The sequence below is a fragment of the Colobus angolensis genome, unplaced genomic scaffold, assembly GCF_000951035.1.
Source record: "Colobus angolensis palliatus isolate OR3802 unplaced genomic scaffold, Cang.pa_1.0 Scaffold159, whole genome shotgun sequence".
NCBI lineage: Eukaryota > Metazoa > Chordata > Mammalia > Primates > Cercopithecidae > Colobus > Colobus angolensis.
The window spans coordinates 826,165-840,238 of record NW_012114699.1 but is presented as its reverse complement, the minus strand read 5'-3'; the positions used below and the strand labels follow the sequence as shown (position 1 = coordinate 840,238).

Sequence of the window (14,074 nt, the reverse complement as noted above, 5' to 3'; positions counted from 1 at the left end):
AAAAATAATTGAATATTTAATTATCACCATTTTTTATGGCCTCAAGGTCATCTCAAGGCAGCCAAAATGTTTAAAGAATGGATCAATTAAATATTAATGAATTATCAATTCTCAATGCCTGTGGTCTATGTAGATTCAGAAGACATAGAAGATTTCACTGAATGTGTATTGACCTGTGAACATTCCTTAAAACTGTATCTCTATATGCAAATTAAATATCAAAGACTTTGATATGAGCTCAGTATATTTTTATGATTGTCTCTTTAGGGAGCAGGGGGGAAGGCTCCTTGAGATTTCCAATTACCATTTTTCCCTATGGTAGAATTAAGATGATATTGATGTTAAATATAGATTCAGTTCAACTTTGAGATGGAAAGATAGATTGAATAAACTCTGAAAGCCCCATGACTAAGATTTTAGACCAATAATTCCATTTTTATACTGTTCAAACATTACCCGTAAGAATACATTAAATGCCCTTCATTTGGTAGTCTCAGCTTTCCAGCTATCCATACTGGCTGGTTTCATTTAGTTAAATATGACTAATTATTAATATTTGCTTAATTTTAATATTAATATACTTGTTTGTGCATGTGTGTATATGTGTGTGTTTTAATTACATTAGAAAGTACCAACTGAACCTTTTTGGGAAAAAGTGGTCCTAATTTTAAAAATGTAATTCTTAGGAAATTTTCCCAATCAAAAAAAAATCACTTTCAAGCATTTGCTTCAAGTAGCTGGTACCTGATTACTCCATATTATAACTGATACTTAAAGAATGGTGGAAATTTTTTGCATTCTAATCAGTTTCGAATACTCATTAGTATTGCTGCTACTTCCTGCAGCTTTGACTTTAGTTACACTCTGATTCAATGCATTGTGATTCTCAGTAACTAATTGGGCTGCATTGAATATGTGGGTGACACCTCTGGTCCAGAAACTACCTAAAAGCTCCTTGAACAGTAAAAACAGAACAGAGAAGAAATAACCTTTCGATGTTTTTTCTTAAGTGCAAAAAAGGAAAGCTATCTTACGTGTTGTATATATAAGAACTAATTACTATAGAAGTCACAAACCGAGGAAATGTCTTGACCTCATTCATCTCTTTAATCAAGAAGCACCTACCACATGCACAACCCTATACTTGGAGGAAAAAACTTATTATGGTTACCACATTTTCATTTGTTAATTATGTGTCCTAATTTGGAGTTTGTTACATATGATCACCATATATTACATGCACATATGAATTAACATCAGAAAAAAGTTTGAACATTATATTAACTGAGTCAGAATAGCTAAAACAAATAATAGTGAAAGGAAGATAGAACTATCAGACATTAAGGCATATTTGAAAGCTATGATAATTAAAGCAAAGTGGTACTGATGTGAGAATAGACAGATTAATGCAACTGAATAAAAGCTCTAGAACACACCCAAGTACAAAATTTAGTATATTATAAAACTGGCATCAAAAATCAATGGGGAAAATAAGCATTATTAAATAAATGGAATTGGGACAACTCTTAAGAAAAATGCCTTAGATTTTTTAATTCATACCATATACTAAAGAATAAGATAAATAAAAATACTTCAACTGGATTAATGAGTTAAAATTAAAAGAAAACAAACAGAATTTAAAAAATAGGTGATACGTCTTACAATGAGAAAACACTTTGTAAACATAAAAAGAAAAGAAACCATAATAGGAAAAAAAACAATAAATTTGACTTAGTAAAAATTTAAAACTTTTTTATAATGTTTAGCTAAATGTGCAGACCATCCAATATCTAAATATTTTCAGACATCAAAATCTACACTATCTAGTATGGTAGTCACTGGCCACATGTATTTAAATTTAACTTAAATAACATAAAAAAATTCAGGTTCTCAACTGCACTAATCACATCTCAAGTGCTCAATAGCCGCACGAGACTAGTAGCTACTATACTAGACAGCGCAGTACTACAGCATTGTCATCTTTAGGAAAAGTTATATTGGATGGTGATGATCCAAATGTCTCACTCAAATGTTTACCTTTCAGCCAAACATTTCACATTAAGTACCCAGTTTTCCATTAATTCATTACTACTTCTTGCCAACTGTTGTGCTTGGCACTGGGGAGAAAATGATAAACAGTACAAGTTTCTGCCTTCATGGAGCTTATGGTCTAGCAAGGCAGATAGATATTAAACAACCCACACAAATATGAAGGGACTGCAAATAGTTCATGGAAAAAGGGACTTAAAATATAAATATTTAAAAATATAAACTTTGTTTCTTAACAAAAGTATAAACTTTATTTCTACATCAAGTTCAAGACAATTTTGTAAGGGATGAGTCCATCCTGATATAACTGAGGGTCCTAGGAACTTAACCAGTCTTCTTTACATTGTTCACTGAAGAAAAACGGGCGCCCATTAAAGATTTTTTAAGATTAGGAAACAAACAAAAAAAATTAGAAGGAGCCAAATCAGAACTGTAAGTAAGGTGAATGCATAATGATTTCCCTTTGAAACTCTTCCAAATTGCCGTTGTTTAATGAGAGGAATGAGCAGGAGCATTGTCATGGTGGATTAGGACTCTCTGGTGAAGCTTTCCTGGGTGTTTTTATGCTAAACCCTTGGCTAACTTTCTCAAAACACTCTCATAATATGCAGATGCTATTGTTATTTCACTCTCCAGAAAGACAACAAACAAAATGCCTTGAGAATCCCAAACAGCTGTTGCCTCCTAGGTTCAAGCTATTCTCCTGCCTGAGCCTCCCAAGTAGCCGGAACTATAGGTGCATGCCACCCCTGTCCCCCCTCCCCCCAGCTAAATTTTGTGTTTTTAGTAGAGATGGGTTTTCACTATGTTGGCCAGGCTGGTCTCGAACTCCTGACATCAAGTGATCCGCCTGCCTCGGCCTCCCAAAGTGCTGGGATAACCATTGCTCTTGACCAGTCCACTCTTGCTTTGACTGGACCTTGTCCACCTCTTTGTAGCCACTGTTTTGATTGTGTTTTGTCTTCAGAGTCATACTGGTAAAGCCACGTTTCATCTCCTATTACAATTCTTCAACAAAATGCTTTGGGATCTTCATCCCATTTATTTAAAATTTCCATTGAAAGTTCTGCTTTTGTCTGCTGCTGGTCTGGGAGTAACAGTTTTGTACTCATCAAGTGGAAAATTTGCTTGACTTTAATTTTTTAGTCAGAATTGTGTAAGCTGAACCAATTGAGATGTCTGTGGTGTCGGAACTGCTCCTGCTGTTAATCATTGGTCCTCTTCAATTAGAGCACAAACAAGATTAATTTTTCCTCACAAATTGATGTGGATGACCTGCTGCTGCAGGCTTCATCTTCAACATCGTCTTGTCTCTTCTTGCAAAGGGTTATCCATTTGTAAATTGCTGATTTCTTTGGGGCATTGTCCCCATAAACTTTTCATAAAGCATCAGTGATGTCATCATTCTTCCACCCAAGTTTCATCATAAATTTGATGTTTGTTCTTGCTTCAGTTTTAGCAAAATTCACATTGCTCTGACAGGGACTCTTTTCAAACCGATGTCTTATCCTTCTTAGTGCCTCAAACTAGATCCTGTTCAGATGTGTTACAACAAGTTAGTATGACTTTATTTTAGTGCAAAAAAAAAATTTGGACTCCTTGCATAATTTTCTCATGATACACATTTTCCATGAACTTTTTAAAGATCCCTCATAGCTATGTATTTACAACTGTGAAGAGTGCTAGAAAAATTTTATAATTTTAAAATTGTGTAATTCTATAAATGTGCATGGGGACCTGACCTAGTCTGGGTGGTGAGAGAGGCCTCACATGAGTCAGGGGAAGAATGTTCCAGGCAGAGGAAATAGCATGTATATATGCCCTGAGGTGAAAATGTACTAGGCTCTAAAGTAAAAGGCAAGTCTTTATGGCTGAAACGTGAGTGAGGAAGAGATTAATATGGAAAAGTAGGCAGGGGCCAGATCATATAGAACATTGTTTTATAAGATCTTCAGTTACCATACAAAGATTCCATTTCATTCACTCTACTTATGGAGGAAGGAAAGTGGTCTCTGATATTGTGGAAATATTTTCAAGAAGGCTCAAAAAATGTAGAGTAAGAGTGTTTAATCCAAACAGCCTTTTTTCTCTGATCTTTTAAGTATTTATCATGTTTGTCCAAGCTTCTGTGGTATAAACTCTTCCAGTGGTCTATATTCATATTCATTGGTAAAATCAATAAGTTAATTGCCTAAAAGAGAATGATCTTCCAGGAATCATTCTTCATAAGTCACCACTCATTAAGAGCAATAGCTAATTTGCAAGTCTCTTTTATTATATAGTGTTTCTAGATCTAGAAAACAGTACCACGGGTGAGTTATGAACACATACAAGCTCATGGATCAATGAGCCTCATGTTTGGAATGGCACCAGCATGCTTCAGTGTTTAATAAATGGGAAAATGAAAGAGAAGGAACAATGAATTTATAACATTTACTCTATTTAAGAGTCAGACATCTTCACATTTACTTTTGAGATTTGGTTGGAGACAAAAGACTTGGCATCAGAAAGCATACTTCTAATTATTCTTTTCTCACCATACCCCTTTAATTTCTAAGCAACCCATTTATTAATGGATCATCACTTAGTTATAAGAGCCTAAACTGCCCAAGTGCCTCCAGATGCAACTGCAAAGTAGAAAATCTCAACTCTGTAACTGTTCACCACTGTATGACTGGGTCCATCACATTATCTGCCAACTAAGGCTACTAATACTTGACATCTGCCTACTTTGCAGTGATGAAAATGAATGAGAAAATAGTTGAAATACAGTCATTTAAAGTGGGTAATAAAAATGTGTTATCAATGAAGCATCTATTAATAACAATTTCATATATTAGTTGGATATTTATTAATCTCTAGGCAAATTTACAAATGTCATCGAAATAGGACTTTTATGGCATCTGTTTATTCATTATTCAAATATATAATGAATGTTCATTTTTTGAGGGGGGATAGAGTCTCGCTCTGTCACCCAGACTGGAGTGCAGTGGTGCAATCTCGGCTCACTGCAACCTCCGCCTCCTGGATTCAAGCTATTCTCCTGCCTGAGCCTCCCAAGTAGTTGGAACTATAGGTGCATGCCACCCCTGCCCCACACCCCCCCCACCTCCGGCTAATTTTTGTATTTTTAGTAGAGATGGGTTTTCACCATGTTGACCAGGCTGGTCTTGAACTCCTGACATCAAGTGATCTGCCTGACTCGGCCTCCCAAAGTGCTGGGATTACAGGCGTAAGCCACCGTGCTGGGCCTTGAATGCTTACTTTAAGCCAGGTACTGTTCTAGTCATTGAGGAAATAGCAATGCATAAAAAAGATGAAATTCATGGTTCCATAAAGCTTATATTCTAGTTAGAAGAGGCAGAAATTAAACCAAATTTTAAAAATACATGTTACCATAGAAGGTGGTAAATGTGATGGAGAAAATTTGTTTTTTGTTTTGTTTTTTTTTAAAAAAAAGGCAAGATGGTTACCAGAGGCTGGCAAGGGTAATGGGGATTTAAAGGGGAATTGGGGATGGTTAATGGGTGCAAAAAGATAGTTAGAAAGAATGAATAAGATCTACTTTTTTTTTTTTTGAGATGGAGTTTCACTCTTGTCCCCCAGGCTGGAGTGCAATGGTGCTATCTCAACTCACTGCAACCTCTGCCTCCTAGGTTCAAGTGATTCTCCTGCCTCAGTCTCCCAAGTAGCTGGGATTACAGGTACCCACCACCATGCCCGGCTAATTTTTGTATTTTTAGTAGAGGCAGAGTTTTCCATGTTGGCCAGGCTGTTCTCGAACTCCTGACCTCAGGTGATCCATCCACCTCAGCCTCCCAAAATGCTGAGATTACAAGCGTGAGCCACCACGCCTGGCCAAGACCTACTATTTGATAGCACAACTGGGTGACTACAATCAATAATTTAATTGTGCATTTTAAAATAATTACAACAGTATAATTGCATTGTTTGTAGCACAAAGGATAAATGTTTGAGGGGATAGATACCCCATCTTTCATGATGAGATTATTATACATTGCATGCCTGTATCAAAATATCTCGTATCCCATAAATATATACACCTACTATGTACCCACAAAAATTTAAAATTAAAAAAACAAAAATTAAAATAAGGCAAGAAAAGGAAGGACAGGGCCTGTAGGACAGGGGGAAAATTTAAATAAGGTAGCCAGAGAAAATCTCACTAAGAAGATGATATTTGAATAAAGACCCAAAGGAGGTGAAAGTTAAGCCATGTTGATACCAGAGAGAAGAACATTCCAGGCATAGGAATAGTGTGTGCAAAGGTCCTGATACAAGACATTGCCTGGGAAATTAAGTAACAGCCAGAGGAGTGGGAACGAGATGGGGTGGATCATAAGAGGTAAGATCTGAGAGGTAAGAGGGAGATGGCAAAGAATCAGACTGTGAGGTAATAAGTCATTGTCAAGACTTAGGCTTTTATTCTAAGTGATATGAAAAGCCATTGATGGCAGGTAGGCACCAGGAGAACATGAACATTAGTGGCATTCTAGTTACAAGAGGCAGAACAATGTATTTTCCCAACCCAGAAAAGTTTAATGATACGTGGTTATAGCAACAATAATGATTTGGGCAGGCCATATCCTGAGTGCACTTGAGTCTCTCTCACTTTCTTTTTCCTAATACAGTAAAATCCAGGGGTGAAAATCAGCCTGAATAAATGAATAATATGAATTATAGACTATTTCCAGAGGAAATACAGTCCTCTTACCTTCAATACATATAAAGGCGACAACTAAGCTAACAGGAGTGCCTAGTAGGAGGCCTGCTTTAGTAAAGAATTATGAATGATTTATAGTTAGTTCACTGCTTATGGCTTTCTAACATATCTAAGAAGATTTTGCTTTACTGAGTCATTGGAATGATCAGCCCTTCCATTTTATTTTCACTATTAATTTGCTCAGCAGACCCACTGTTCTATAGATGCTGAAAAGCTTAAGCTTAAATCCAGCCCCTGTCCAAATGGTGGCAAATTCGGAATCAATCAAATCCAATGAATGAAAAGTTTCTGTAGTATTAGTGTTTGTCTACTCAGAGTTACATAAGAGCCTACCTACCTGACAACCTAACCAAGCATAGTTCATAGCATGAACACATCCCAACAACTGGAACATGCTACACAGAAGTCAATTGCCCTCTGGCCAGTGATAAGGCAACTTCAGTAGAAGTGGGGTTGAACACTTTAAGCTGCCATTGCAAACCATTGGCATCTACCCCTAAGACTCTATCCTTAGATTCTTTGCAGTCTGTATGTTTTAGAATTTGGTATAATAACAACAGCTAACATTTATCAAGTGCTAGCTATGTACTAGATAGTAAGCTTTTTATGAATACCTTTCCAACTTTATTGAGGTATAAATGGTGTACAAAACCTGAACATAATAAATGTAAATAATTTGGTCAGTTTACACATATGTATAAACTCCTGTTACCATCACCACAAACAAGGTAATAAACATATCCATTATATCCAATGGTTTTCTTCTTGTCCATTTGTTTTGGGGTGAAGTGTGTGTGTGTGTGTGTGTGTGTGTGTGTGTGTAAGAACCCTTAACATTAGGTTTACTGTCTTAAAAAATTGTTAAATGCACAATACCTCATTATTAACTATAAGTACTATGTTGTACGTGGACTTGCTCATCTTGTAACTGTGACTTTATATCCATTAACTCCCTATACCCCCATAACGAATCCCCAAGTAACCACCGTTCTGTTGTCTACTTCTATATGTGTAACTATCTTAGACGCCTCATATAAGAGCAATCATGGAGTATTTTTCCTTCTATGACTGACTTATTTCACTTAGCCTAATGTTCTCCAGTCTATGGCTATACCACCCTGAATGCACCCAATCTCATCTTTATTATAGCATGTGATACTTACAACAACCTATAGAGTGAGTATTATTGTTATTTACATCTTACAAATGAGGAACTGACTTGTCCGGGATCGTACAGATTGTAAGTGGCAAATGAAGATTAGAGCCAAAGTAGGGCTGTCCCGGTGGCTTATGCCTGTAATCCCAACAGTTTGGGAGGCCAAGGCAGGTGGATCACCTGAGGCCAGGAGTTCAAGACCAGCCTGGCCAACATGGTGAAACCCCATCTCTACTAAAAATACAAAAAATTAGCTGGGCATGGTAGCAGGTGCCTGTAATCCCAGCTACCTGCGAGGCTGAGGCAGGAGAATTGCTTGAACCCAGGATGCAGAGGTTGCAGTGAGCAGAGATCACGCCAATGCACTCCAGCCTGGGCGACCGAGTGAAAGTCTGTCTCAAAAATAAATAAATAGAGCCAATGTCTCTTTTTGTTTTGTTTTGTTTTGTTTTACCTTAACCAATTCATGTGCTCTAAATGCCTATGTATAGTCATGCACTTGGAAGTCCTACAGCCTAGATCAGTACTAGTAATACACACTGTTTAGATGATGATGTTGAATGTGTGATTTGCATGCATAGCACTAGGTGTTAATATGACTCCCAGGTTACTTCCCACTGAAAATACATCTAGCCTCCCCTTCTTCATGTGTAAAATAGGAATGAGAATATCAACCTAACAAGCTTGTTGAAGGATTTGTTGAGATAATACACGTGGATGTACCTAGCACCTGGCAAATATTAACTAATCTAGACATGTTTTCAAATCCTTTTGTATAACCTGCCATGAATTAACTGCCCATTATTATCAAGGTGATAATACAAGTGCTGTCTCTAAACCATATATATTTGTAAATTCATTTCTCAGGATTAGAAAGTATGAGTTTCCCCTGTATCACTCATATTCCTTCATCCATTTCCCCTTTCAGCCACGGGCATACAATTAGTAGGCAAAAGTTTACTAGTGATGACTTGATCACAAAGCAAAGAAACCAGTGCTTCATCAGCACCAATTGAGCCAACTGGCAGAGTCCCAAACTGGTTGGCAAAGCTAGGATCAATGAATGACATAGATAGTCCTTCAAGACAGTGTAACCTCCCTCTTTTTTAGCTACCTAGTATTTTTATTCCTTTGAAGAGAACAGGCCCTAAAAGTAAAAATCAGTTAATATTTGACATGCCCATATCTGCCACGCTGAGCTTGGCTATCAGTAGGGTGCCACAGCTTCCAATTCTGAACAATTAGAAAAAAAAAACTGTTAATAGCCAAAAAACAAAGCACACATTCAGGGTGATTGTCATTTGCACTTCTTTGCAACAGTCTAGACATACTATATGGGGTGTTAGCCAATGTGATAATTGGTAAGTTCATCTTTGCCCATGAACTGGACTTACCTACAAATTATAATATGGGGTTTGCATGCCATTATTGGTCTGCTTGCCTGAGGTCTTTCTAGACTCAACAGGAGCCTTGCTGTTGTCTCAGAAAACAGAGGTCTTAAAGGGTCAGCCCTACATAATAGGCAATTATTAAATATGAAACTTTAGCTTGGAATGTATAGGACATTACTAGATGAGAATGTGAGTCCCAATTATGAATTGGTTCTATGTTTAGATTTTCTTAGGTTTTTAAGATCGTTTTTGGTGTTAGTATTTATTTAAAATCTATTTATTTTCAAAAATAAGTCGCAATTTTGTGGTTGACAGGTTGAAACCTGTGACTGCCCAATGTGATTATTACTAATGCATTCATTAATATTTGCCAGGCATGACACTAGATACTTCCACATATATTAGCTCAATAATAACAAATTCACTATTCAATAAAAATGTGAAAGTGACTGCCCATTTGAAAAGCAATTTTTCATTGTTTAGTGCATTATGCACCAATTCCAGGCATCAGAGAACTCTTTTAATCAGCCTGATATTTTAGCCAGCTTTTCAGCACATCCAGATGTTTAATTAGCAGAGTAAAGAGATAATGTGCTAATAAGAGACTGAGAACAGTGTATTGGAGGGAGAGGTGGTAGTGGCATCTAAAATCCGTAAAAAATCTGTTCATATAATTTGCTGAATGATGGGAAAAGGGGAAGCAGAAAGAAACTTCTTATTGAAACAAATTCACACTAAAAAGTCATCAATGAAAAAGAAATATGTATACAGAGAAATAGAAATCGGGGCAAAAATACATTGAACAAACAGGGAAGGCAAGAAAAAAGCAAACTGCATTTTAAATCAAAGTACTGTCTATAGTACAGGGAATTTGAAAGGACCACATGTGGGGAAAAATATTTCCCGGGTGCCCTAGGGCTGCTGTTCCAAACATCTACTCTCTTGGTGTTCCTCGCTTTCATTGCCCCCAGCTGTGGTATACCCCCCTCTAACTCCACGGGAGCAGACAAGTGGGGGAGAGAGAGCAAGCAAAAGAGCTGCAGGAAACCAGTGCCAGTAACTTGGTGCTGCAGCAGCCTTAAGGAGAAGGTGATCCATCCAAACCTTCCTATTCCAAGGCAAGCCAAGAAGATTAGTGTCTTTATATTTACCCTTGTTAAACAACTGAATTAGAGTCACTTGCCTTCTTTAAGGACCTAGGAAGGACTTTAATTTTTTCACTTATGGGGCATGGAATGAAGTGTCCATATGCTCAGTTAATCACTCCAACCCCTTCTCTTTGCATGTAACTCTCTTAGAGCCCTTCTTACATTTTTGCTAGTATAAGAGTTAGCTGTTTACATATCTGTTTCTCCTACTAAGCCCAGAGCTCTTGAAAACAGGAAAAGGGTATTTTTATCTCTTAACCTTTCCAAGCACCTAACAATATTTTGCACCTGTTAGATTGTCAGTGGTCTCCTTGCCTCAGAATCCCTGTTCCCCACATCATTTCTCTACCAAAGAACAAAGCCTTTGTATGACGTGTTTTTTGTTTGTTTGTTTGTTTGTTTGTTTTGTGGTACAGCAGTGGATTCAGCAGTCTACAGCAAATGGTGAAGGGCCAGAAAATGAAACAGAGAAAGTCATCGCATTCATATATGTCAGGTTTAATAGTAATTGTGTCAAAAAACTGCTATTAGGCATGTTAACTCTAGTTCCTTCTATAAATTCCTTAAAAACCTGGTTCTGCAACTTTAGTATGCTTCAGAATCACCCAGATTAAGTATGCATAATCCTGGTCTGTAAAAATTCTGAGTCAGTAGGTAGAGCTCAAGAATATGCATATTTTATAAGCTCCCTAGGTAATTGACAACACATTTGAAAATCATTGCTCTAAATACCTTTTTTCACCATGAGAATCCCAACCTCTATTTTGAGCATTACCAGTAGACAACAATATTGGGAGGATTTTTTTTTAAATACAAATTCAGGTAGCAAGTACTTGTTAACTGTGTGCTCATAGATGTACTAGGTGTGCTTACAAGAAATCATGGCATTCTGAAAGAATGGTCTCACTGAGGAAGAAGAAATTTCTAAACAGTGATATCTAACAGAATTGTTTACCCAAACTCTAAACAATAGCTATATAAACTATATTCTCCAGATGATAAATGCAGGAGAATTCAGGAAAGAAAGATTTATGAACAAAATAGTTTGAATTTCTGTGAGGTGCCATGTGAACTCAGAGTGAGTGATAATTCATGAAAAATGTGAATTTAACAAGTTCTGAACTCAAAATAAGGTTGATTATCTTTGGCTATATTTTACATTTTTCTCCATTTATGTATATTTTAAACTATATTGTTTCTCTTGAAGCTAAATAATTAATACTGATTTGGGGTTTTATTTCCAGATGGTTTAACCGACTGTGTGGATCCTGATTGCTGTCAACAAAGCAACTGTTATGTGAGTCCTCTCTGCCAGGGCTCACCAGATCCTCTTGACCTCATTCAGCAAAGCCAACCTCTCTTCTCTCAGCACACTTCAAGACTTTTCTTTGATCGAATCAAATTCCTCATTGGCAAGGACAGTACTCATGTCATTCCACCTGAGGTATCATTTGACAGCAGGTACATATGTATTTATTTTATTCCTTAATGAACAATGGTCATGTTTTTCCTTAACTATGAAAGGAAGATATCTTCTAAAGATCAGATTACTTGCCATTCCACATAATCCATATTAATTTCTTTTTTAGGACTTCTCTGGAAAGCCAAAACCCTTACTGGTTAAGGAAAAAACCCGTTTCTAGAGATTCTGTATCATAAAATTATGTGTGTATGTTTGTGTATGTATATTTATAATATGACTTTTAATAACAAAAACAGGAGGGAAGTATAATTTGCAAATTTATTGTTTAGCTTCTGGATTGATTCCTTGAAAAAATCTTGAATTTCAAAAACAAAATTTTAAGTTTTATTTCATGATGGAAAATGTTTCCATAGGAAAGGGTTGAATAAGTTTGACATCCTAGTGTGAAATGCAAGACTCGTGAAAAATCTGTCTTCCAGGAAAGTTCAAATGCATGAATTGTCACTTAGGACCTCAGACCAAAGCCCAACCCATAAGGCAAAGAAATATTTAAAAATAAACTTACTTATATAAAGTATAATAACATGAATTTGCTCATTGTTATTCTTCATCTTCAGCGATGATATATTTTACTAATTAGCATTAGAGGTAAGTCACTAAAGTCAACATTTCCAGGCACAAAAATGTTCTCCTGTATTCATTCCACAAGTCGATATTTTACTGGCCTTGTAGACTATTGCAAATAGGAATTGTTAAGAAACATGGAAAGTATTTGTCCAGGAGCTCCTGTCTACAGCCCACTCCCTCAGTTGCAGCCTGGTGGGAGTTATCATTCCCCAAGAATAACTTGGTCAAGAGTTTATGTTGATATCAGTGACAATCTAAGAAAATTACAACTCCATCTTGACCTATACACAGTAGAAAAGGGGAAAAATAAGATGTGCATGGAAATTTCAAACTCTCAACTCCCTTCCCTTCAGTTGTATACTAGAACTGTTATTGAAACTCAAAAGTTTTTAATTATTTTTTTTATTGTGTAGTTCTGACTTTTTAGGTCTCTGACAAAACCCAAAATCCAAATGCCAATGAATCACAAGAAAGGGCTTTTCTGCCAGGGGATCTGGTCAAAGTTTTCCTTCTTCCAACAGATTCAGTCATCTCCATTTTGAAGTACTTCTTCCAGTTTCAATAACAACTCTGCAGTGACTTTCAGATGGGGTATAGTCAAAGTAATTATTTAGATAGTCGAGACTTATTTATTATACACCAGAGGAACAAAAATAACAAAAGGCAGCTGTTATCCCTATTTTCCTACTTAAGGTAGAGGTAAGACATCAACTCTGTAGCTTTCTTCACTCAGAGAAAAGTTGATCCAAAAAAATGAAATGAAGTGAAAGAAATAACCTCCATGACATGGAGATGTGTTAAATGACTCACTAAACTCAAATAAGGGGAGAAAGTCAGGACCTGAGAAAGACAAGAGACAAGTCATTGTGACCTAGAGCAGAGCATGTGAGCGATAAACTTAGAAAAGTGAGGACAAACTTAAACCCCTGTGGTTCAGCTTCATGCATCAGCAGCACTTCCAGCCACTCAAGAGTGAACAGACCTATTACTTGTGGTGGTTAATGCCCTTTTCCTCATCCTGGTTTGATTGAGTTTTCCTCATTCTTTTGTAAAATGCTCCAAGTTATCATTTGGCTCTGCAAGTCCCATTTAAATTCAGAACGATGGGTCTCCTTCATCCAGGGGTCTCAGCTATTACAGATATATCCATTCTATCAGAAAAGGCAAAGGCCTTTCGCAAGGAAAGTAGCTGAGGACAAACAATCTATTTCCTCTAAAAAATCAACACATGCATTTTTATTTGGGATATCTTTGGGCAAAATAAGTCCAACTCTGATCACATGTATATAAATCATAATACCTACAGTCTCTTACATCTATATAGTACTTTTTAGTTTACAAAGCAAACATACATTATGTCATTTTATCCTTACATTATCCCTGCAAAGTAGATACTTGTATTAGGTGCATTTTATATATAAGGAAACTGAGGTTCAGAGAGATTAAATAACTTGCCCCAAATCACACATGCAGCAAGCTTGCATTGTAGCAACTCTTGTAACCTTTCCATTATGCCACAGCTGCCCCATTTCAATG

General features: G+C 36.6%; 1 protein-coding gene across 2 annotated transcripts in view; it reads left to right on the top strand.

The window, feature by feature from the left end:
• Window positions 1-14,074, top strand: part of TENM1 (teneurin transmembrane protein 1) — a 630,397-nt gene that overhangs the window by 435,839 nt on the left and 180,484 nt on the right. For both annotated transcript variants that reach the window (XM_011936960.1, XM_011936959.1), the window contains exon 15: window positions 11,733-11,949. In XM_011936960.1, the coding sequence (XP_011792350.1) occupies window positions 11,733-11,949 (217 nt within the window). The remainder of the gene's footprint in view (window positions 1-11,732; window positions 11,950-14,074) is intronic.